General features: G+C 29.4%; 4 protein-coding genes across 8 annotated transcripts; 1 reads left to right on the top strand and 3 right to left on the bottom strand.

Moving 5' to 3' along the window:
• Positions 1 to 1833: 1833 nt before the first annotated feature.
• On the bottom strand, positions 1834 to 4173 carry LOC149894842 (uncharacterized). The gene is made up of 4 exons (XM_090093094.1): positions 4058 to 4173; positions 3512 to 3917; positions 2950 to 3390; positions 1834 to 2681 (listed from the first exon to the last, which is right to left on the bottom strand). The coding sequence occupies exons 1-4, from the start codon at positions 4058 to 4060 to the stop codon at positions 2458 to 2460; spliced, it is 1074 nt and encodes a 357-aa protein (XP_089949220.1). The 5' UTR covers positions 4061 to 4173; the 3' UTR covers positions 1834 to 2457.
• A 104-nt stretch (positions 4174 to 4277) lies between these two features.
• LOC149894841 (uncharacterized) lies at positions 4278 to 11491 on the top strand. Of its 3 annotated transcripts, XM_090093081.1 has the most exons (5): positions 4278 to 4317; positions 8872 to 8979; positions 9211 to 9616; positions 10551 to 10991; positions 11126 to 11491. In XM_090093081.1, the coding sequence occupies exons 2-5, from the start codon at positions 8977 to 8979 to the stop codon at positions 11353 to 11355; spliced, it is 1080 nt and encodes a 359-aa protein (XP_089949207.1). In that variant the 5' UTR covers positions 4278 to 4317; positions 8872 to 8976; the 3' UTR covers positions 11356 to 11491. The 3 variants fall into 3 exon arrangements, with proteins under 3 accessions (XP_089949207.1, XP_089949200.1, XP_089949213.1); XM_090093074.1 differs by lacking the exons at positions 4278 to 4317; positions 8872 to 8979 and adding an exon at positions 4347 to 4496; XM_090093087.1 differs by lacking the exon at positions 4278 to 4317 and having other exon boundaries at positions 8849 to 8979.
• A 1228-nt stretch (positions 11492 to 12719) lies between these two features.
• On the bottom strand, positions 12720 to 20331 carry LOC145192712 (ciliary microtubule-associated protein 2-like). 3 transcript variants are annotated; one of them, XM_090093050.1, is made up of 13 exons: positions 20190 to 20331; positions 19779 to 19834; positions 19558 to 19645; positions 18356 to 18440; positions 17886 to 17971; positions 17686 to 17805; positions 16642 to 16779; positions 16342 to 16485; positions 16179 to 16233; positions 13764 to 13870; positions 13265 to 13393; positions 12985 to 13103; positions 12720 to 12912 (listed from the first exon to the last, which is right to left on the bottom strand). In XM_090093050.1, the coding sequence occupies exons 2-13, from the start codon at positions 19826 to 19828 to the stop codon at positions 12849 to 12851; spliced, it is 1185 nt and encodes a 394-aa protein (XP_089949176.1). In that variant the 5' UTR covers positions 19829 to 19834; positions 20190 to 20331; the 3' UTR covers positions 12720 to 12848. The 3 variants fall into 3 exon arrangements, 2 of the variants coding, with proteins under 2 accessions (XP_089949176.1, XP_089949187.1); XM_090093061.1 differs by having other exon boundaries at positions 20139 to 20285; XR_016454122.1 differs by lacking the exons at positions 13764 to 13870; positions 20190 to 20331 and having other exon boundaries at positions 19779 to 19887.
• Positions 20332 to 22530: 2199 nt separating this feature from the next.
• Positions 22531 to 23660, bottom strand: LOC149894840 (uncharacterized). The gene is made up of 2 exons (XM_090076732.1): positions 23476 to 23660; positions 22531 to 23246 (listed from the first exon to the last, which is right to left on the bottom strand). The coding sequence occupies exons 1-2, from the start codon at positions 23512 to 23514 to the stop codon at positions 22821 to 22823; spliced, it is 465 nt and encodes a 154-aa protein (XP_089932858.1). The 5' UTR covers positions 23515 to 23660; the 3' UTR covers positions 22531 to 22820.
• Between the last annotated feature and the right edge of the window lie 1373 nt (positions 23661 to 25033).

Here is a 25033-nt window from a genome sequence, read left to right as displayed (position 1 = left end):
AAATCATATAAATTTAAAGCCATTAAAATCTAATTGAAGACATAAGTGGATGAAGGTGTTATGTTACACCAATATGGAACTGAGATATCAGGAGTTAAAGTTGAATAAAGGGTGAATTAATATGTAACATAACTCCTTCATCCACTGTGAAAATCGTATTTTAGCACATTTTTGTGCGGTGTTATTATGTTCATGTGAAAGAGCGTTACTTAACACCTTTATTTGTGTAAAAAAGTGGAATTTTGATTTTTGCGACATAACGCCTTCATCCACTTATGTCTTCAATTATTGATTGGCTGTTGAAGACAGGTAAATGGTACTAAATGGTTTGCAGTTCCTCAAAATTCATCACAGGGAGTATTTTAATATCCGGGGAGAATTTAGAGTAATTCTTATTCTAAATTCGGTATTCATATGTAACTTAAAATCTCTAGATTAAAAACTTATAAATTTAACTTAGAGAGAATTGTTCATTCATTGAAAATATACTTACAAATATTAGCTCTGCATGGCAACAGTTATTTTGCTGACAAAAATAACGTTTGCAAAATATCAAAGGCCTTCACTCATAAACCCGATTTTTTTCTTTCATTAAATAAATTTCTCTATGATTTAAATTGTTCTTAGAAATGTGAAACAAGCTCTTTCCAATGATTCAATGATTCAACTTCAAAAAAAAAAAAAAAAAAATCTGCCCTCATACGGTTTTATGGGCTCACATACATCTCATTTTAAGATAATTCTCTTTTTAGCACTTTTAGCCATATTTATTTTATATTTATTTCAGATTAACTTTCCATGGACATTTATTAAAAAACTAATTTTCGTCTCATATTATTATGTTGGTATGTAAAACCCTTAGACAAAATAACTAAACCAAAAGTTTTTTGATTCTGTACACATGGCTCTAAAAAAAAGCAAAACTTTCCGGTGTCGAAATTTTAACGCCGGTCGGGAGACCATTAGACTGAAATGATATAGGCGTGATATAAAACTTGTAAATTTTTTTAATCTGCACCTTTTGTTTACTCAGAAACTACGTTTTGAGATTTTTAACTGTTCATTGAGAAAATTATAGAATCCAGAATTGTGATTTTTAGCTCCGGAATTAAATCGAAGTTTAAGAATTCCTTACAAAAAAGTCGTATAAAATTGAAATAAATGTTGACATTTCAAACTGAAACTTTGGCAATTTTCATTACACGTTTTACAGCATACTGACAATATTTTTGTCAAAGCGTGAGATGGTCGAGTCAGGCTGATTTCTGTAATTGGGCCGTTTGGCGTAGAATAACCAAAAACTAACTTTTTACCCTAAGATGTACTATTATAAGGGTTCTGATAACAACACACCCACAAAGATTTTTTCTTATTTCTTTTAGCGTTTTAAACCCGTTTTTATCTACGTAGAAGATACTTAACGCTAGCAGCAAGCTTTTCTTTATTTCTTTTCGAATCGCGCAGCTAAGTCTTTAAAAGCTTGTTAATTTACACTTATTTTTTTTTTTTTTACTTTGTATGTAACGAGTTCACTGTCATTTTTACACAAATTCTTCTAATTTTATGTAAAATTCTTCTAATTTTATGTAAAATTCTTCTAATTTTATGTAAAATTCTTCTAATTTTATGTAAAATTCTTCTAATTTTATGTAAAATAGGCTCTTTGTATGAGTGTTAGATTAGCATAATTGTAAGGGAGAATTATATGGCACTAAGTATGAGTAAGAAATATAGGTAGAATATTGCTGCCATGTTGTTTATCTCCCTTATTTATCTTCCTCATTTTATAATTTTGAAGTTCTGAGTTAAGGAAAAATAAATGATTGAAAAGTGTCAATAAAAAGCAGAATTCATTTCTTTTGATAATGACAATAAATTCTTCTGAAACATCAGATTCCTTCAAGATTTTCTCAGTGGCTCATTTAGTGGACCCCATTTGGAAACTTTAACATGATGTGCCATAAACATGGTGTCCTCATCCGTTTTCAAATCATTTCAGATTAATAAAATGAAATTTTTAATTATTTTCGCAATGAAATGAAATTTTTACACTAAAAAAAAGCGCTTAAAATGGACTAAAATTAAAAAGAAAAAGTTTAAATGTATCTCATAAATTCAAGGTTTTTTTTAAAAACTTTGTTGCCAAAAAAATTATGGTCCAAATTTTGAAAGGATAGGAACGCCTTATATGTGAACTATAACGAAAAATCAAATGAAAAATGTTGACGCTTATTATGAATTATTTCTCTTCAACGTGCCATCGATTTCAATTTTGAGCATGCAGAGTTCTATAATTTTAACATACAGTCCTAAAATTTTAACGTACAGTCCTAAAATTTTAACATGTGGTTCTAAAATATTAAAAAAGTATTTTTAAAAAACATAATAAACGGATATAGTAATAGACAAAGTAAAATGTAAAATTGACGTAAGTTTTAGTTTTTTTTTTCCGTTGCTTTAAAGCTCCTCTTCACGACCAAAAACTTTCAACTTCGAAGACATGTCTTGCTCATCGCTACCGTAGTCATGTTCTAATTCAATCGAAGAGGCAGCATCAAGGGGAATATCTTTTAAGCAAATAAATCGCACGGACAATACGTCGCTTGATCTGTAATGCAAGCATCTTTTAGAGAGATCGTACGCCACTGACCACTTAGTGATTTCATTTTTGCCTTTGTTATCTAAATTAGTAGCGATCAAAAACAGTTAAGATGATAATGACACATAAAATAAAGTATATAACAATTATTATTAATTTTTGTAATGATTTTTTGTTAATCATTAATCAACCAATAAAAAAATAATCAAAGTGCCATTAAAAGTATGACAAATTTAAAACAGTTTTTCGCTTAAAAATTTTTAAAAACTTTAATCTGCGAAGTTTTACTTAATGCAGTTTTTAGGAGATATAATAAACGAAGATGAAAAAAATTGTTATTCAAACCTTACCTTTTGTAACATCTGTAGAATCAAAGGTTTGGAAAACTTTGTTGATTGCAACTTTTGAATTTTCAGGGCTTTGGGAAGAGTAAGCATTAGTAACCAATTTTTTAAATCTTCCTTCCAAACTAAAATCTTGAAGTTCTTTTTTAGATGGTTTATTTAATGGAGTGATTTTTAGTTCACCGTGTTGCAGCCGTACATCTGCATACTTCTTTAGTGTTTCCATGTGCCATTCATAGTTTAAAACGTCCGTCAAAACGCTATACTCCTTTTCTAAAACCGTTATTCCTGTCTTTGCTGTGTATTCAAGTACAAGGTAATGGCCGTGTTCATCACTAATCGAATAACGACACGATTGTACGGCACCCGTCAGCTTTTCTGGCCAAACAGAAGGAAACTTATTGAGCTCAATAGCAGCTTTTATCTCGTCCACTTTTCTAAACAATGCTAAAAAGAACAAACAGGTGCGAAATGATGATGACATTTAAGTAATGAATTATTACAATTCGCGCTATGGTAACGGTTTATTTTTCAAACACTGTTTAGAAGTTAACAAAAATGAACTTACATAGAATATAGTTTGCCACCTCTAACTGGGATATGCCCTTTTCACATAATTCCTGTGGAAGCTCTTCGTCAACATTTGAGAAACTGTTTAAGTAAAAAACGTTAACAGACAAACCGGCATTATTAAGACCGCTGTATATCTTTTCAGCATTTTCCTTTGGAAATGACCTCGATAACTTCGTATATCTTACGGCGTTGTAAAAATGCATTCTTTTGTTTCCGCAACTTTCTGGTACTCTGGCATGTTGAAGCTTTTCGACAGGCATAGTCTGAATTAATGTTTTGAACTCATCTGCACTTTCCATACTACGACCAACAGTAACAGAGCCATCGTCTGCCTTAAAACTAAACTCAATGCATCCATAAGAAAGATCCAAAATAAGGATCGCAAAAATGAACCGTTCAATCTAAGAAAAAATACGAGTAATCAAGGCCAGAGTTTGCCTTATTTGAAATGTCGCTTTTTAAACCTAAAAAGCGGCATTTTAATTAATAAAAACATTGGATATGATTAGTTTGTGATTTATTATTGCAGAAAAATTCTCACCATCTTTTAATAAACACCGAAGGTTGAAAATTTTCATATTGCGAACAGAAAAGTTGAATAAAGCTATGACTTATATGGTTGACTAAATGCTTTAGTCGCTCGGATTATAAGTTGACATTCGCCATTATTTATGGATTAAGAAGGCTGAAATTATTCTTATTGTGACATCCATACTTGCTATTTTTTTTTTTTTTTTTTTTTAATTTTAGTAAAAAAAAACTTAATCTTTAAATTAAAAAGAGAACTTCGAAGAAAAACTCGTGAGCATCTTTTTTCTTTTTGGTGGAAATAGGTTTTTATGAGAATAAAGACTCTTCATTATGGTATTTTTTAAAAATACTATTTGGTTTATGACAGTTTTAACTTTGATCCCATTAAATGATAATAAACTTTGTATCCCAAAAGAAAATCGGGTAAAATGATGAGAAAAAAGTTTCAAGTGAGTATGCTTCAGGTATGTGTTTTTTAATTAATTACTGCTACAAAATGAGAGAGGTACAAATTGATTACAACAAGACTTAGTCATAAGAACAATCGACGGATCCACGGTTTGTCCAATTTCTTTTGTTTTGTCGGACTGAGAGTAGCAACAGAATCTTTTTCTTTTCCGTGAGCTTTAAATTTCTTTTTCATTTTCTGTTCTATTGTTTCTACTTTTATAGAAGATTATGTCTGATCTATCTTTCTAATGTTTTTTTTGAGGTAAAAAATTTTCTTAATGTTTTTGGGATCAAATTTTGTTTTAGCATCAGTGAACACACTGCCTGCTGTTGAGAAAACCCTTTTACTTGAAGCGGAGGTTAAAGGAATGGTCAAGTATTTTCTTGCACTCCGGGAAAATAGTGGAAACAATTTTTTCAATGGCTTCACATCCATGAAAAGATTTTAGGATATAAATACTTCAGGAATCAGTCGGAGGAATACCTTTGAATGTATCTCAATATCAGCTTTTGATTTTTGAAGAAAATTTTCCATAAAATGAGAGTGATCTATTGTTCCGCAGTTTGGAAATTGCTCTCTAATTAGAACTTCGACAAAGTTTTAGCAGGTTGATTGTGAAATGGATGTAAACTTCATTTAAGATTGATCAGTTGATTGCAAGCAAGATGAAGTGTTTGATAATTATAAGCTGAATGAATCCAAGACAGATTGAGTTTTCTTCAAGAGTAACTCTCCGAGAGGATGGCGTTTGCAAGCTCGCATTTTTTATTTTTCTTCAAAGACTTCTCACGCCTGCCCGGAGAGCCTCAAAACATAAAAGTCATGCTCAAAAAATAAAACCAATTGGGTTTGGTAGCCGATACATCCATGTTTCAAAAAATAAAAAAATTGAAATTATCTGCCTACGTCCAAGGAAAAAAAATGACTTTGGTTTTTTGGATTTTTTTGTTCCTTGCTTCATCGCCCGGAGAGCCTCAAACCACAAAAGACACACTCAAAAATCAGAAATAAATAATAAAACTGATATTACTATTATTGATATGCATAGTCTATACATAAAGGCTTTAAAAATAAAAAATTAAGCCATCAATCAATCTGTAGGAAATCTTTGTTACTTTGAACTTGTCAGTCATTTGACCTTACTTTTAATGGGAAAGATTTCTTTAATCACCATTTTTTCTTTGAATTTGAATCATTTCTAAACTTAAAACACTGTCGCAAAATTAAAAAAAAAACTGTTAAAATAGTGTCTATAATTAAATTTTGGCAAAGGCTTTTTCAAAATTCTAAATATAGGTTTTATTTACTGTGGGTTTTTTTTTACAAATTACAATTACACACAGGTTAAACAAATAAATATTTAAAAAGATTTAATCTCATAAATAAATTTTTGAATCAGTTTTTTTTTTTTGTCACAAACACTTATTCTAAAGTAGCAAGGTTTCAATTTTCATTAAAGATGCAACAGACATATATCACTTAAATGTGCTTGCTATTGTATTCAACCACACATCTTTCAAGCCAATTTCCATATAGTGGATGTAATTTTGAATGTTTGTATACATGCCACTGAACAGAAAAATCGTGATGAAGAGCTTCTAAAGATTGTTCACTGAAAAGACCTAGGGATTTTTTCTCCATTCTGATAAGATCATCAATGTGAAAAAAAACGGTGTTCACTTTTGGGGTCACACTTTCAAATCCAAGACTTAAAAAAGATGTCCAAAATTCTTCGATTTTTTTTCATATTCCTTGTCAAGGACATTTCCAAAGCAGGCTCTAACAACAGCACTAAACTTTTTGAATGCATCAATGATGGCCAAAACTGATTAATATAGGAGACAAAAAAATGAGATTTTACTAAGATCTGGATGATTGGATCAATCAGTGGTCTCTTTCACCTGCATTCACCCTTACAAATCAAACTACATCAACATTTGTAGTCACTCTATGTGCTCAAGCAGTGCTTGTTGAGGAGCTCCTGAATGATAGATATGATTATGTGATGACATCTCGATTACAAAGTGACCCAATTGAGAGACGTTTCTCATAATACAGAAAAATGATTGGGGGCAGATTTCTTGTAAGTTTGAGAGAAGTTTTAAATTCAGAAAGAATTTTGTCATGTCACTCCTCAATTAAAGAGCATATAAACTGTAAAACATATGAACTTTTGGGAAGAAAATGTACAACTAGGTATTCATCCTTCCTTAACTATACTTGATGAGCTGTTTAATAATTGAAGTGAGGAAATTATGGAAAGTTCTCTTGATTGTAATAGTCAAGAAGTTGCAATAACTATAGCAGGCTATGTTGCAAAATATGAATATGTTGCAGGTTATGTTGCAAAATATGAATATGTTGCAAAAAAAATTATCAAAAAAGGTGTAAATGTGAAAACTGCAAAGCATATTTGAAAGCTGGAGATTGCGATCTTGAAAATAAGTCTTATCTTTCTCTCTTACATGTGGTTGACTATTTGTTCTATCCAAACAGCTTGCAGAATTTGTTTGTATTGTATTTGCCATTTTAGATTTAGTTAAGAATGAAATTTCTTCTTTATCAATTCCTGTCATTAAGTCATCAATATACATGTTACATAAGTATGCCCCAAAAAGCAAATTTGTTTGTGAAAGTCATGAAAGTTGGGAAATTATCTTTTCAACAAAAATTCTTTTAAATGTCTTTTTTTAATAACAAACAAAAACTATTGGAGGGTTTCTTTTCCAATGATAACTTAAAAACATTTAAAAAGAGACGAAGAAAAAATAAAGTCAAAATTGTAAATATAAGTTGTATGTTATGCAAGTTGTATAGCATGTTTATATAATTTATTAAAACTTACCTTCTCTATGAGTTCTTTGAGTTATTTCTTGACATTTTTCTCATAGTGTAAGAAGATACATGAATATAGATATATATTATAGATAAATATAATATACATAAATATAAATGTACTCTGATTTGAATAATTTTTGTGACAATCTGTTAACTTTGGTATTTTAACAATGACTACAAATCTCCAAGAAATATTACACAAATGTCTTCAAATATTTGATACCTAATATATCTTGAATAAATATATAATATTAAACATTAATTGCTATTTTTATATCGAAGAAATATAATTAAATAATTAAGCTTTGATTTGGTTTTTAAAAATTAAATATTTAGTGCAGTCATTTTCTGGAACAAAAATCGGCCTCTTAATTTCACCCACATAAATGCAAGATATATATGAATATAGTGGGCCATGATAAACCTCATACCGGAAAATGTGATAAAAAGAGAATGGGATGTGGAAATTTTTAATCTACAGTTTCGTACATTTTTTAATTGTAAGAAACAATAGATTTATCAAAAATGAACCAAAAAAATCATCGTTATTATATAGGAATATCGGCGCTACTGCAGTCTCCCCCCCCCCTCCCCCTCCCCCTCTTTTTTTTTTTTTTTTTTTTTTAAAGATTGATTATCATAGAGAATTTTATGTTGATTCAGAAAAATATAAAAACATAGACCTGGAAATTAACGGAAAGTGCTCTAATTCGAAGTCAAAGTTGTAAAAAGTCCCGCTAAAAACCCTAATATTCGCCATTTTTTTTCAAACCGCTTTCATTTTTAACGCAAATTAATTATAGTTACATTGCGCAATAAACAGACATGATTTTCATCAGCCTTTGCATTATTATTTTAAAGTATTATAACGAGAGTATTATAACGAAATGAAATTAATGAAAGATTTCAAATAAAGGTTGAACGTAGAATGTGAGAATGTAGACAAATTGATGAATAATTATTATTGTATTGTACGCTGGTTTTTTTTATCAAAAAAAAAAAATCGGTTTGAAGGTTACAATTTCTAAATTTTACATGTGATAAAACAACTATGAACTAAGTTTCAAAAGTTCTTCTTTTAGAAAAAAAACTGTTGAATTCTTTTTTAAAATTTATTACAAAAGTACATTACTTGCAATGTAGTTTATTCTCTAATAAATCAAAATACGGCTACTTTCATTGCCACAAAAAATTGCGCAAGATAAGCATACTTTAACGACTTTTTTAACGTAAAAACCATGCTATTAATGTATTGCTTTTGTCAGCAAAAAGATCATTAACTTATTATTTTCAAAATGGTGAATATTAGGGTTTTTTACAACTTTGACTTCGAATTAGAGCACTTTCCATTAATTTTCAGGTCTATGCTTTTATACTTTTCTGAATCAGTATAAAATTTTTTATCATAATCAATTATATAAAAAAAAAAGAAGGGGTGGGGGGAGAAACTGCAGTATCGCCGGAATATATATAAAAGGAATTATAGTAATTCTTAATCCATAAATAATAGGATTTATCTCATTTTATAATCCTAGATACTAAAACGTGACTCAACCGTTTACGGCTCTTAGAAACATGGCTTCTTTCATTTTTTCCTGTTGCACTTTGAAACTTCGCTGACCTTAAGTGATCAATAAAAGATGGTGAGTCGCATTTTGGGTTCAAAATATAAAATTGCGTTTGACGAGGTTTCGGTTATGACGTACATCAATAAATGCACTCAAATAGCAAACATTAAGAATTTTTTTTTTGTTTTGTTCGCTAACAGAAATTACAAATTGTCTGAATTTGTACTAATTGTCTGAATCAGTAAAGCAATATTACGCTACAAGTTTAGGATTGCAAGTGTTTTTTTTTTTTTTTTTTTTCTTCAGATTACTCAGTTCATTTACACGATCCTCATTTTGGATCTTTCTTACGGATGCATTGAGTTTAGTTTTAAGGCAGACGATGGCTCTGTTACTGTTGGTCGTAGTATGGAAAGTGCAGATGAGTTCAAAACATTAATTCAGACTATGCCTGTCGAAAAGCTTCAACATGCCAGAGTACCAGAAAGTTGCGGAAATAAAAGAATGCATTTTTACAACGCCGTAAGATATACGAAGTTATCGAGGTCATTTCCAAAGGAAAATGCTGAAAAGATATACAGCGGTCTTAATAATGCCGGTTTGTCTGTTAACGTTTTTTACTTAAACAGTTTCTCAAATGTTGACGAAGAGCTTCCACAGGAATTATGTGAAAAGGGCATATCCCAGTTAGAGGTGGCAAACTATATTCTATGTAAGTTCATTTTTGTTAACTTCTAAACAGTGTTTGAAAAGTAGTGATCGACCAGAATTCGGATCCGGTACCGTCCGTAATCTTGGCCGGAACCGAAATTCTGGTTCCGGATTCGGGTATATTTAAGATTCCGGTTTCGGCTAGATTCCCGGTTCAAAATGTTACCAAAAATACGTATTATAAAGCTTTATTTAGCATAATAGCGTTATTATCATTTTGATAAAAATAGTTTTAAAAAATTTTTTTAATTAGTTGTTAAGCTTGAGAATTAATTTAAATAAAGTTTGGCTTTGTTTGAAAACTAATTAATTTTCTTGTTTAAATTAATTTTAAATCAATATTCATATCTTGTAATGTTTTTATCATTATTATTTGAGCTGGACTTACACCATTTTGATTCTCATGAGCTCATTTGCCTAAACACATTGTTATGACCCAAATGGACAATCTTGAACCTCCTAAAGATGAATTGGCTCCTGCAGCTCAAAATCTGACGACGATGAAAAAAAAACACGTTTTCTTCGCACACTAAAAATTATTGCACAATATCGAACAGGGCAAAATGCACATTCATCTTCCAAAATTATAAAAGTGCATTTTGACAATCCAAAAAATCATTTAAGTGTTAAATGAGTTTTTAGATTGTCCAATGGCTTCTCTATGCCTTGGGTTTGAAAGAAAGAAATGAAAATTTTTAATTGTTTTTATAAATTTAAATTTTGTTTAAGTTAGAACTAACTTTTTAAAAATATATTACTTATTTAAGATTCCTGTTCCGGTTTATCAAGGAATATTTAGAATCTATTACCGGTTTGGTTACGGTTCCGGCAAAATCTCTGTTCACTATTGAAAAGTAAACCGTTACCATAGCGCGAGTTGTAATGATTCATTACTTAAATGTCATCATCATTTCGCACCTATTTGTTCTTTTTAGCATTGTTTAGAAAAGTGGACGAGATAAAAGCTGCTATTGAACTTAAAACGTTTCCTTCTGTTTGGCCAGAAAAGCTGACGGGTGTCGTACAATCGTGTCGTTATTCGATTAGTGATGAACACGGCCATTACCTTGTACTTGAATACACAGCAAAGACAGGAATAATGGCGTTAGAAAAGGAGTATCGCGTTTTGACGGACGTCTTAAACTATGAATGGCACATGGAAACACTAAAGAAGTATGCAGATGTACGGCTGCAACACGGTGAACTAAAAATTACTCCATTAAATGAAGCACTGGATGAAGAGGTTCAAGATTTTAGTTTGGAAGGTAGATTTAAAAAGTTTGTCACAGTTGGTCACTTGTCACAAAACCCTAGAAATTTAAAAATCGCTATTGACAAAATTTTCCAAACCTTTGATTCAACAGATGTTGCACAAGGTCAGGAAATTCTTATTAATGCAACATGCTTTTTTTCTTTAGAATTATCCTTTAGAAAAATCTTTAAATTTTCTATTTTATGATTTCTTTTTGATGACATTTTTACATTCTGAGATGTTTTTCGATTAATTTAGATATATCTGAAAACGAAGATGTAAAGGACACCACTTTGTGGGTGCTAGTTTATGATCTTACCAATCGATGCATGTACTATAGAACTCAAACCGTTTTTTCCATTCGCCATATTTGTTTAACAAATATTCCCCGGCAAGCTATCACTTCTATTGACTTAGAACATGATTACGATGATGATCAGCAAGACATGTCTTTAAAACTCTTCGGACCGCACGTGGAAAATTTATGAAAACCTTTTTTCTTTTTCTTTTTTTTTAATGCAACGAAAAAAGGAAAACTGACTTTTATATGAGTAACTTTCCACTAAGTATTTATACTAGAAAAATATTTACACTTCCCATAGCCCAGCAAATATTGTCAAGATGTCTGCAATAGATTTTCAAGATATCGATACAATATCGATAAGTATTCAAAATATCGATAAATATCAGACTATCAAGTATCAAACAGTTTTTAAAAACCTTTTTAGTTATTGATAAAATTTAAACTTCCATCAATAGTTAGATTTCTGTCTTAAAGCTAATATAAGAAGCAGTTTTATCATTTATGTAATGAGTTACATGGCCTACTTTATACACGGCCGGATATATTGCATAAATAGGCCGAAAATTAGAAGGCTAGTTTTTCAGTATTTTAAGTTTCTGTGTTTTAAAGTGTAAAATAATTTTAACAGTAACGCTTAACGTTTCGCGTCATACACACTAACATATTAAAAATATTATAAACGATTACTTTAAATCTTTGAACATCTATCATATAAGCATTGATATTCCATTGAAAGAAACAATCGTACATTCTCATTGTAGTCAAGTACGCTGGATTTTTGAGAGTACTAGATCATTACAATCATCAACATCAAATCCCATTGATCTTATTCTTGTGAGGCAAACTTCTACACCGAGAAGAAACAGTTACTATAGCAACTCTTTACTTTTTCTTTTTTTTTTTTCGCTTATTTCCCCTGAAGGTTTGCTACACTCGTTTATAGCCACAAAGAAATCAAAAATTTCCCCATCAGTCAAACAGAGAAAACAAAAACCTTTGGGAGCGTTTAATGCTGGTATAGCGAGAAAAAGAAAGAAATGAAAATAGATAGGAGAAAAATGAGGCATAACGGCTCTTTTTTTCTCATTTCGAATCCTGCTTATTTAAAGTTCGAAAATAGTTTACTTATTTAGAGATCACGTTAGATTTTGACGTCACGTTAGTGATTAAAATACAACTCTTCAAAGAACACGTGCAACGTTGCACGTTATTCAAAATCAGCTTAATCTAACCCTTTGTTGACATTATGCGAAAGAACTTCGCCTTATTAGTTGCTTTTTAGTTAAATTTGAGCCGACAAATGAATGATTCTTCGAATGTAATATCTTTAAGTCTGCTTTCTTCTGACTTACAATGGAAGATTTAAACATCAGATATCATGAGATTCAAACTGTATATCGAAGACATAACAACCTTTTTTTAAATAAAATTTTTAGATGCTCCAGTTTTAGGTTTATTCATTTTTCGACTAAAAGCACAAAAAAGCACAATCTTGCTCATCTAGCCATTCATTACAAATTAACATCGTCGTCATCGAAAAGCCAATTATTCTAATACACTGTTTTTTTATTCATAATTAAGATAAATACTATTATAGATTAACCCTTATACAATATAGATGAATTTAAAAAAAAAATTACAGCAGATTAAAGAGTAACTAAGAGCAGATTTACACGATTACGCATTTGTAGATATAGCAACATTTTTTATGGATCCCAAATGCTTTGAACGAATTCTTTCCCTAAAACAAACACCTCAAAAAAAAATCACAAAGATAAAAAAAATTTAAAAACTAAAAGATAAAAATCCTTACATTAAGAATATGTCTCGTGACGGATCCCATCTCTTCGTCTTGGATATAAAAACACTTTGGTTGCCATTGCTGTTTTTATCATGAGAACATAATTCATATCGACCAGGTCCAACTGAAGTCTAGTAAAAATAATGGTCTTTATTGTAACGATTTGATAATTTTATTGTAATGAATTGACACAAACGCAATCGAAAAAATCAATTGTTAACCAAACTGTCAAACCACTTACAAAGCAAATGAGACAGCAGTCAAATCAAAAATGACTTTATGAGCTACTTACGATACTTCCCGAGAACAGACTCTCAGCATTCTTATCAATTCTTGGAGCTGATGAGCCGAATGGGGGCCGACCACACGAACTAGGTTGCCCTACTTCATGAGGATCATAGGTACCGGGTCCAGGTTCATTCTACAAAAAAAAAAAAAATTTCGACAGAATGTTTTAGGAGGAACCAAACGAAAAGACTTAACATTTATTTCATTGTCAAAAGAAACAAAAAAAATTATTTTTAAAAAACGAGGGAACGAAATAATAAGAACAGCTAGGAAAAACAGCTCAAGCCTCTATAAAGTATGAGATCATTTATATAAACCCAGATTAATATCACAATCCATTTCACAAATTATTCACGTATCACTCTAAAGTATGAACGGCTATTTTTCAGAACTCCGTAACAAAGTGAGTACTCAAAATTTTAACTGGAACGCTTAAACCATGGCTCCGGTTTTACAATTTTAAAAATTTAACACTGCAAATAGGCGAAACGCAAGTAAATTACAGGTTCACGAGGCCATTGTGAAAGTGTTTGACAGTAGATGCGTTCCGGTGGTACAACAGGTGTTCGTTTAACGTTTGAAAACTTTCCATGTCTTTTCTTGTGTTCGTCTATGAAGACAAAGAACCACGGTCTGTAAAAACCACGGTCTGTAAAAATCTGGTTTAGTATTTATGGAATTTCCCAAGAAAACGCCTTGGAGGTATGAATATATACATATGGTAGAGCAACTATGCAAAGCTTCAAAATACTTTAGTTTTTCCCGAGGGAGTAATTGAATTTTGAATGTTTTGATGAAAAACACCCTTAAAAATTTGCTTAACCTGAGTTATATATTCATTTAACACCATTTGTCACAAATGGGTAGAAATAAAGCAAGAACAATCTAAAATTATCATCCACTGACAGTTTTGTAATTATTTATAACTTGCTCTACAACTATTTACAACTTTAAGAGTAGTAAAACGGTCAAAGTCAACTCTCCCTTTCCCCATTTTTTTGAACTTACATTTTTTGTTATCGAAAAAGTACTCAAACTTATTTGGGTTTTTAAGAAAATGGTTTGGATTTAACAATCAAAAGGTTCCAAAAGGAGTTTGTAATAATTGCCAAAAAGCTACTAAAAAAATTACATCAAGGTGATACAAAAGTTTTACTGCCTCTCAGCTGTTTAATTTTGATTTAATCCTTACTAAGTGACCTATTCAAAACTGTGAATGCTTGATTTGTAAGATCAGAAAATTGAAGTTTTATGAAAAGCATCCAGTCAGAGACAAACACAAAAAAATATATGATATTCCTGCAATATCAATCTTAAGAGTCTCGTATATGCAACAAACTGAAGATGCACAATTTGTCTAAAAATTATTGGTCAAGATCAAAGTCACTTCTACACAGCTAAAAAAAGACATCAAAATATTGGTTTCAAATCAGAGCTGAACAAATTGCATCAAAAGTCATTGCCACAAAAGAAGGATCATCTAATGGTGCCATATGGATCAGACAAGTAACTGATGGCAAAATAGTTCCAGTAACTTAAGGTAGCATGTTTCTTTTTCATTAAAAAGTCTTTATAAGTAGGTTTTAATATTGATTTTAAAAAATTACAATTTAAAAATAATTCAGCTTGTAAATAAAGTTACTCTTTGATTTGGTTAGGACAATCAAAAGCACAGATTTCTTTGGTCATTGCTCTCTTAACCTAACACATGATAAATGTTCAGCACATTACTTACCTTTCTAACACCAAAATGAGGAAATTGGAATCTACTTTGAACAAGTCAGCAGAATTCAGACTAGTTGAACCATATTTTGCACAAAAATTAACAGTAAAAGGAAAGAAATTAAATTCTTCATGCTGCTAAAAGTAAACATTTAACAACACAGCTACAGAAAACAGAAAAGTTGTAATTGCAAGAGTTTGAACTAATTAATCATGTTCTGCTTAACATGGAGCACTTGACAGTTCGTTACCTTGGAATTGATGGTGGAGAAAAATTTTTGAAAATGAGTCTTGATGTTATTTACACATCCATCCATGAAACAACCAGCCCTTGACAGAAAATTCTAAAATTACTCAAAACTTTGACAGCTTGAAACACTGGAGTCAAGTGCCAATCACAGAAGTGGTTTCAGAATCCTACAAGAGCATTAAAACATTGCTAGATTTGATCAATAAAACCAATGTTTGGTTCAAATTTCATGTGATCTTAAAGTTACCAACCATTTGTGTGGAATTCAATCACATTCAAGCAAACATCTTTTCTGTTGATGTGGCATTGGATTGACTCAGAAAATATTTCTACCAGAGGAGTCTTAAAATAAAAGTGTGAAGATTGATCACAACAGGTTTTTTCCTACTGGATCAAACAAACCAAACAGTGGTAATATGCAGAGACTGAGTGCAGTAATCTGTTAAAGAATCCAACAGTTCAAGAATTCATAGCTCCTCTTGTCAGTCACCATGACTCCTAAAGCAAATGGTGTTTTCTATCATATTCCAGAATTCATTGAATGCTATGGCACTTCACTTGGAATTATTCAGTGAACTGGCAACAGAAGCAATTAATTCCATATTCAGAACCCACTGGAGAAAATACAAAAAAAAAATCCCATCCAGATTATGGATTCAACCTTTTTATATCTTCCTTGAAACTTGTTTATTAAAGGTGTTTTTCATAGAAAGCTTAACAATTAAATATCTCTCTTGGAAAAGACAAAAGATATTTTGCAAAGTTGCTCTATGATATGTGTATATTCATATCTACAAAAGGTTTTTTTGGGGCCATAGACATTAACCCCGAAATTTACAGACCATGAAACCTCATAGAAAAAAACAACAAGCATTGGATTGAATTTAGATTATTACATTCAAGAAAGACAAATTATGCAAAAGAATATTAACAATCAAAATCAAACCATGATCAAGAAAGCCTTTGCTTTTGTATGCACCAGGTTCCATTTGTCCATAAATCTATGAAAATTTTTTTTTTAAAACAGTAAAATTATTAGTTCATGTTTCAAAAACATTTAACAATGAACTCAAGAACTAATACTGTTTACATCCATTATTTAAACTTACACGAGTAGCAAGGTGTCCCACAGTAATTGGATTGTTTCTGTCTCCTGTAAATAGATCATAAGGCCCACGTTTACTAACTACACGGTCCCTTAACTCATCAGTGAAACTTTTACAATTGTATTGTCCAGGACACAAACCTGAACCCTAAAACAAGAAGAAAAGCATGATAAAAAAATACAAGTTTTAATTAAAGTTTAGAAAAAACTTGCATCAAGTTTAATTTTTGCATTAGAATAAAATTCAATTTATTCAAGTAAAAAAATATTTTTACTTGTTATGAAAATAAGTAACTTGACTTACAACTTCAGGAGCATGACGCTTTCCAGATGCACCAGCATCAAGCATACCAATTAAACTAGCAGACTTTCTTTCTTTCTCTTCAAGCGCAGCATGAGGGATTCCACCTTTGCCATATGTACCTGGTCCTGGAACATTATTCTAAAATTGAACAAATAAATAACTACATTATCGACAGAGAATTGAACAAATAAATAACTACATTATTGACAGAAAATTCATTTTTAATCTCCTTTTTGTTGGATTTCATATTTAGTAAGCATTTCAGTCCATAAAAAAAAAAATTTATAAAAATATTTCAATACATAAAAGTAAAGTGGTTGAAAGACATAAAATTAACATAAACTTTGTTAAAGCATAATATCATTATATCATAAAACCATAAAAATAGTAACAGTAGTATCAAAATTATTGCCTTAAAATTAATAAAATTTGTATAAAGTAAGCCCTTTTCAATGCTCTAAGAGTTGTATTCCTAACTTTTGAATTTCATAACAACAGCATTTCCATGATTAGTAACAACACTATTGGTAACAACATTTGATACTTTAACAGTACAATTTTTATCTTTCAACCTATTTAATATCATGTTTAGCAAATTTAACTTGCTTTGTTTTGCTCATACAACAAGTCAATAGTTAACCAACCATTGTGCAGTATTTTTGGCATCAAATAGGCATATTGTAGCTCTGCTGATAATTATTGTATTGCCAATACTTTTTCCAAATTAGACATAAACACTGTGCATGATCACAAATTTCCAAGTAAGTTTGGAGAAATTCAGTTTAGAGAGCAACAACTTATATTTGTTTACTTTATATTTGTTTACTTTAAAATTTGTTCAGGACATAGAATTATGCATCATTACAAAAACTTAGTAATTTAATGTAATAAATGTTGTTATTATTTAATAACATTACTTTTTTGTACAGTTATCAAAAAAATGATCGTAACTTTTATTAACAAAACTTTTAATGTAGACAGTAAATAAATATTCAAACATTTAAAACTAAAATATGACTCTTAGAGTGTCAAAATGCTGAATACCTTATCCAAAATGAATCTTGCAGCTCTTGTTTGGCAAACACCATTGATACTCCTTGGTTTGTTTGATAGCTCATAAAAGGAATCATGAATATTATATGTGCCAGGACCCAAGTGTTTTTTCTGAAATAATATTTTATCAAGAAATTTATGAAATCTATGCAATAATTTTAAAATCATGAGAAAGACATTTTTGTACATACGAGCATTTGTTTTTTATTCCACTCTTCACGATATAAAAAATGTGGTATCTTTGCATCTTGAACTGATTTATAAGCTACTTCCCACCCTATTTAGTTAATCAAAAAGTAATTAAGATTTATTAAGTGATTAAAATTCATAACTAAAACATAGTATGTAAACAAAATAATTCAAAATATTTAAACAAAGTATGCGAGATTTTTATAGAAAACATTAAAAGATATTATAACTTTATATTTAACATCATAGCAAATAACAAAAAGGTTTATACAAAATATTTATTCAAAATATTTATATGAATATTTATGCATAATAGTAAGTAAATATTGTGAATTAATCTGTTTTATCATAAATAATGTCTTAGTAAAAATATCTTTAAAACAAACAAACAAACAAAAAAAACTCAATCATAATAAAATAATGGGATAAAATATCATAAGCCAAACAATAATATATAAATAAATATTCTCACCTGGACCAGAACTTCTCTTCATGATATTTTTTTCACTGAAGTCTCCAGAATCAAGGTTGTACACTCCAGGACCGAGTTTGCAATTCTAAAACAAATTTTTAAAACAAAATACATATGCCATACTTTGATTTTCTATGTACTAGTATATCACATTAAAATCAGATAGTGGAATTCTCAAAATCCAATAAATTACTTAGTAATACCTACTGAGTTGTTATATTATTATTATTATTATTATTATTATTATTATTATTATTATTATTATTATTATTATTATTATTATTATTATTATTATTATTATTATTATTATTATTGTTATTGTTATTGTTATTGTTATTATTATTATTATTATTATTATTATTATTATTATTATTATTATTATTATTATTATTATTATTATTATTATTATTATTATTATTATTATTATTATTATTATTATTATTATTATCATTATTATTTTCATACCATTTCTGAAAAATAAAAGAAATTATTTTAAAAGGCATACTCTTTACATTCTTTTTCATTCTACTGATTATGAAATTGTCCAACATTTAAATAATTTCATAATGTTATTCAAAATAAATACAAATGAACTTATGTAAGAGTTTAATACTTTTTTAGTTTTAACAATTGTATCAAACTAAAATTATTCTTTCATTATCATAATAGTTAAACTATTATTTATTTAAACTGTTATTTATTTATTTACATATTATTTAAACTGTATATTTTTTAAGCATTGTAATAATGAGAGACTGTTTTAAGATAAAGAAAGATTATTTTAAGATAATGAGAGATTATTTGGATTATGAAATTAAGTGATTATTTGCATTATGATGCTAAGAGATTATTTTGCATTGTGATAATGAGAGATTATTTTAAGATAATGAGTGATTGCATTATGATATTAAGAGACTACTTTGAATTATTATAAGAGATTATTTTTTGTCATGATAGTAAGAGATTATTTTGAATAAATATGAGTGTTTATTTTTTATTATGATAATGAAAAATTATTTTAAATTATTATAACAAATAAATTATTTTACATGTTTATGATGATAGATTTATTGCATTTTTTGATAAAAAAAAGGGAAGATTTCTAGAAATGCATAAATAATAAAGACTTCCAAGATCAGCTCTAATAATAAAAAAAAAAAAAGATGTATTACTCTGAATCTTTTTTAAACCTTATTTCTTACCAGGGGTGAGATTGATTTTTTGTCATAACTGACTTGTGTAAATGTACCAGGTAGTTTCCTTGTTGGATGAATACCAGCGACATCAAACCTGTGAATGTACTTTCTGATTACAAACATGGATGTGTACAAAATTTCTAATTTATGATTTAAAAAAGATCAGAATTTTATTTTAAAAAATCAGTAGATGTTTTTTTGAAACTATTAAAGCAAATAAATAAAACCTCTCTTGTTGGATTCCAAACGGAGCACCACTAAAACTTTTTCTGTTCATCTTTTTCTTTTAAAACAGATTACATTTATACTGTGTAAATTATTTATATTAACTACATAAAGAAATTTATATATAGAAATATATAAAAATGTAGATTTACTACAGAAGATTAACATTTTCAAATTAAGCTAGAAGAAAAAAAAACTATCAAAGCAAGTTGTTTTGAGTAAATCTAATAAAAAATATATATTATTCATTTTATGCAATTTTCACACATATTTGTTACAATAAGGCATGATAATAGATAACATGCCTAATTGTAACAAATATGTGTGAAAGTTGCATAAAATGAATAATATATAATTTATACCTTATTTATGTATTTTAATACAAAATATAGTAAAGTAATTAAACCAAATACATTATTTCATGTTCCAAAATAACATCATAAAACTGTTCCTTCAGTAATTGCTCGAACCATGAGATGAAGTTAGTACACCAAGTCAGCAAAAACAATACAAAACAGCATCTAAACTCCGACATTTTAAATATCTTAGTTGCCATGGATTTATACTCTCTCTCTCTATGAACAATTATTCATGACGCAATCGAAAATTTTATTGGAACAATGCGTACAAATAATTTGATCAGATTGTGATCACTGCGGATCAGAATGCAATCACTGCTCTGTCGCTGTATCAGGTTGATAATAAAAATGTTGAACTAATGTTATGGGAAAATGATAAGACTTTATTACTCAGCCGTATCAGATGATACTCTATTTTCTTCATTCATCTTATTTCTTTGGTCAGAATATATTAGCTTCAAATAGTTTTCGTGCATGAAAAGAATGTTTCAACGAATTCTATTTCTTTTCAAAAAAATTTCTGTCTAAAACGGAACTGATCGTAATTATACAGCCTTGGGGTAATAAATCTCTAAGCAATACGAAATATCTTTGATAAACAGGAAAAAAAAGCAATGTACATCATCCAATACGCCTCCAACGGGTCTTAAAAATCCAAGGGAAAAATTAATTTTTGTACTTTTAACTGTATCAGGCCTTCTAGCTGAGCATCCTTAGGTTAATGAATAATAAAGGAAAAAGAAATAGTCAAAAACTCAGGAAAAGAATAGTATTTTAGGATGGTATTGTTGAATAGAGATACCATTAAGAAGATATTTTGAAAGTAGAAAAATATAACTTTATCATGAATATTTTTATCAATATTAGAAATGTTAACTCACATATGGCGATCATCTGAAATTACCATCAATTTCGCTAGCTTCCTAATAAATGGACAACATTTTGCCTTTTTTTTTAAAACGCTTTATACAATCGAAATGTTAAAGCTTAAATGCATCTATTCGTTAAAAACCTATGTACAAAAGGCATTAACACTTAGAGTGGTAAATACATTTAAATTTATTCTCATTCGTATTGCAAACTGTTTATTAAACGTTGAACATAGAAAACCCCTTATCTTTTTATGATAGGCACTTAAAAGGGCAGAGGCTCTAAGACCTTTAAATATTTGTGAGAAGATACTTAAATCTTTATACATCTGTGAGAAGATCAAAATCTCAAAGAAACTTCTCATCAAAACTTTGTGGAAAGCTATCAATGCTTTCAATTGTCTTTTTACAAACCGCCTCCAAAATCTCCCCAAACATTTTGAATTTTCTTTTAAAGTAGGGTGGCGAAACCGTTCGAGAAAAAACTTAAAACAACTTAATATGATATCCAATAGAATAACTATTTCAATACATTCAAAATGGTTCCAAGAAGAAGTATTTAAGAAAAAAGTATTAACATCCTAAGTCGTTTTCAACAAGATAACTATATTACTAAAAACCGCGAGATTCCGAGATCCCGGTTTCGCCACCCTACTTCAAAAGAAAACTCAAAATATTTGGGGAGATAGTGGAGGCGGTTTGTAAAAAGACAATTGAAAACGTTAATAGATTTCCACAAAGTTTTGATTAAAAGTTACTTTAAGATTTTGATCTTCTCACAGAAGTATAAAGGTTCTACTATTTTCTCACAAAATATGTAAAGGTCTTAGAGTCTCTACCCTTTGAAGTGCGTATCATAAAAAGATAAGGGGTTTTCTATGTTCAACGTTTAATACAAGTTTTTTTTTCAGTTTGTAATACGATAGAGGATAAATTTCAATGTATTTTCCACTCTAAGTGTTGATATGTTAAGGTGTTGATAATGAATAGATGCATTGAAGCATTAACATTCCGATTGTAAAAAGCATTTTAAAGTTTAAGGTAAAATGTTGTCCCTTTATTAAGAAGCTACCGAAATCGATGGCAATTTCAGATGATCGCCAAATGTGAATTAACAGTACTAATATTGATACAAATATTCATAGTTCTAAACCAATGAGGAAGTGGAAGCGGACAACTTTTATGTAGTTTTACATGCAAGTTTTTATCAAAACTTTTATTGATTCGATAAAAGAAGCGGAGTCTTACAAAATATATCAATCATATAGAACTAAACTTTCGTATCTTTGAAAACTAAATCCAATTTGGAGTGTTAGATTCATGAAGCATATTAACGTTTTTTACTTTATACTTTTCTTGAAATGAATGAACCTCGTTTACTCCTTAACAAACACCCACATACATATCTGCATTAATCCGCACCTACACATTATTGAAAAAGATGAACATTTGAACAGATGAACATTTTTGGCATTTTAAAAATACTATTCAGAATATTTTTAAATAATTTTTCCGTAAACTTGATTTTATGTTACAAAAAATATAACTATCATTGTTATTACAATTATCTAACTATTATAATATTTCATAATATTAAAGCCTTCACCTTTTCTTCTATTTTCCACATGGCGATGAACATTAGGAATGTCGTAAAGGTATGACAGACACAAAAGTGGTGATTTTCGTAAAGGTATGACAGACACAAAAGTGGTGACTTTTGTCAATCATCACTCTTGTGCTGTCGATAACTTTAGTTTTGTCGTTCACCTCTTTTTAATCTTCAATTTAACTTTAATTTTTTAACAATGAAATAGTTTTAAACCATGTGCTCGTAAGCTACTGTTATTTCTCTCGTTTTAATAGTATATATGTATTGATTTATATTTTCGTGGCAGTGCTTTTCTCGCTGCAGATAAGTTATTTTTTGCTTGATTTTTTTGCACTTTCGCTTATCCACGTCATTCAGAAGAGTAGCTTCCGTGATTCTTTTTGGGATAGTATCCTTATCCGACAGGTCAGGTATATCTATATGCTGAGTAGTACAAACCGGTTTTTTGTGTTTGAATCTCAGGTGAGCGTGTAAGTTGTGATGACCGTTAGATAAATCTGACTTGTGCATTTCTTCGATTGGGTTTACTATAAGGTAGTTGTCTTTCAATATCTGCAGCAATCTTGCTGGATTTTCATGTTCACGTTTGGGACACGGTTGGAAATCCATTGGAGCTGCTTCAATTATTGGCAACTAAAGTTTAGATATTCTATTTGTCACATGTTTATTTTATTGTTACAACTTTTATTATTAAGTTAAAAATTTCGCTTTAATGCATATTTTAAGCAAAACTATAAGTAATATTATAAATTTATAAAAAGTATTATAAAATATACAAAATAATAATGAATACTATAATGGAATAAAGTATATAAGTATTACAGATATTGGTATAAACAATGTGAAATGTTAAAGATTTTACCCTCAGCATCACAAAGCAAGCAACAATTAGTTTTAACATTTCAAGATAATTTATCAGTTTCTCACTTTCTTGAATTGTTGGGTTGAAAAATTGAAACTGTTGATTGAAGTGTAAATGACCTTTTATAAATAGTTCTAAATACGGAAACACCTGATATTACCAAGTATTTGAAGCAAAAAGTTAAATGTAACGATATTCGACCATATTTGAAATACTATGGTTTCGTATAACTTTATAAGACATTCCGTATAACGATATAAAAGCTGAAAACGACGTCAGTCGACGTCATTTTTCATTAAAAATTTTATCTTAAATATTGCTTTAAAATCATTTCTCGAGTTTTCATTTTGAGTAACCATTTTTGAGAAAATTTATTTCATTCAGAGATAAATTAAGTTGAAACTTTTTTTATTATTATTATCTTATTTTATGTTTTTTTTATTTTCCATCAATTGGAAAAAAAGTTTCAATTTAACTAAAAAGATAAATATAAAAAAAATATATTTATTTATAAAGTTACTTGATAAAATTTCTTAAAAATTTCTTGAAGAGATTCAAGAGCTGAAAGATAAAATATCTAGTTTCGAATTACGACAACTATGACGAAAGAAAATGCTAAAACTACCTTTTTAGTATATTGCCGACGATTTCTTTTGTTGAGTTTTGAGCTGTTTTTCATATTTTCTATGAAAAAATAAAAAAGTTTTTAAAAATATTCTTATAACAAGGCAACTAAACAAGAACTTGAAAATCGTCACAAAATGCAATCGCAAAATGCAATCAAGTCTAATTTTCACCTAAAACCAAATCAACTACGTAACTAGAGTTAAGAAATATTAATTACATTGAAGCTCAGTTATAGAGAGTGAGCTTTTCATAATGCCTTATAGGTAGGGACCGGAGACCCGAAATCGGATTTGGTTATTTATTGCGGGTATTAAATATCTCGGGTAATCCGAAAGTTATAAAACACCCAATTGCTTTTTAAACCAACTATTACCCGATTGTTTTTATTACCCGATACCCGAGACCCGTAGAATACCCCTAGAATGCCCTTAGAAATACTCGAAGAAGAAAAAATATCTCAAACGATTTAACTCAATTCCTTTATTACATTGAAGTACAAATGACTAAACAAAATTGAATAATAAACATTTGCATTGAAGGAGTTTAAATTTCAATATTAACAAATTTAGAAGCAGCCAGGCTAAATTTTTTAAATCTGAAATTTCAACCTCTAAATTGCAGTTTCTTTCATGAAAACTAGCCGCTCCATTTTGCTAACGCTTAAATTTGTTCTCTTTACAATGCAAATGTTCCCTGCACTTGAAAACACTCATTCAGAAAAAGTAGATGAGGCTGGTATAGCCAGAATCTGACTTGTAAGCTTTTCAAGCATATGGTATTTCCCTGCCTTAATCCTCCAAAAACTGCTGGTGCATCACAAAGGTAGTTGTCAACCTTCTTCATTATATTTTCCTTTGCAGCTGAATTTTCCCTCATTTTTTGTATTGCTTCATAGCACTGTGTATGATGTATGTCTAACAAAGTAGCCATC

This window comes from Hydra viridissima, unplaced genomic scaffold (assembly GCF_058129835.1).
Source record: "Hydra viridissima isolate aposymbiotic clone 2 unplaced genomic scaffold, HvirCarnegie_v1 scaffold_1, whole genome shotgun sequence".
Taxonomy (NCBI): Eukaryota; Metazoa; Cnidaria; class Hydrozoa; order Anthoathecata; family Hydridae; genus Hydra; species Hydra viridissima.
The sequence above is the reverse complement of the archived record's forward strand: the minus strand, read 5'-3'. Positions and strand labels throughout refer to the sequence as shown.

What these genes read in the sequence shown, in the direction of transcription:
- LOC149894842 (XM_090093094.1), bottom strand. An exon ending in GGTGGCAAACTATATTCTAT is followed by an intron (nt 3,391 to 3,511) that starts GTAAGTTCATTT and finishes TGTTCTTTTTAG; the next exon opens with CATTGTTTAGAAAAGTGGAC. An exon ending in TTCTACAGATGTTACAAAAG is followed by an intron (nt 2,682 to 2,949) that starts GTAAGGTTTGAA and finishes CTACTAATTTAG; the next exon opens with ATAACAAAGGCAAAAATGAA.
- LOC149894841 (XM_090093074.1), top strand. Translation starts at nt 4,476, where the DNA reads ATGATGAGAAAAAAGTTTCAA. An exon ending in TGATGAGAAAAAAGTTTCAA is followed by an intron (nt 4,497 to 9,210) that starts GTGAGTATGCTT and finishes TTTTTTCTTCAG; the next exon opens with ATTACTCAGTTCATTTACAC. An exon ending in GGTGGCAAACTATATTCTAT is followed by an intron (nt 9,617 to 10,550) that starts GTAAGTTCATTT and finishes TGTTCTTTTTAG; the next exon opens with CATTGTTTAGAAAAGTGGAC.
- LOC145192712 (XM_090093050.1), bottom strand. Translation starts at nt 19,828, where the DNA reads ATGAACAGAAAAAGTTTTAGTGGTGCTCCGTTTGGAATCCAACAAGAG. An exon ending in AAAAATCAATCTCACCCCTG is followed by an intron (nt 18,441 to 19,557) that starts GTAAGAAATAAG and finishes AATTTGTTTTAG; the next exon opens with AATTGCAAACTCGGTCCTGG. An exon ending in AGCGTCATGCTCCTGAAGTT is followed by an intron (nt 16,486 to 16,641) that starts GTAAGTCAAGTT and finishes TTCTTGTTTTAG; the next exon opens with GGTTCAGGTTTGTGTCCTGG.
- LOC149894840 (XM_090076732.1), bottom strand. Translation starts at nt 23,514, where the DNA reads ATGTTAAAACTAATTGTTGCTTGCTTTGTGATGCTGAGG. An exon ending in CTTGCTTTGTGATGCTGAGG is followed by an intron (nt 23,247 to 23,475) that starts GTAAAATCTTTA and finishes TCTAAACTTTAG; the next exon opens with TTGCCAATAATTGAAGCAGC.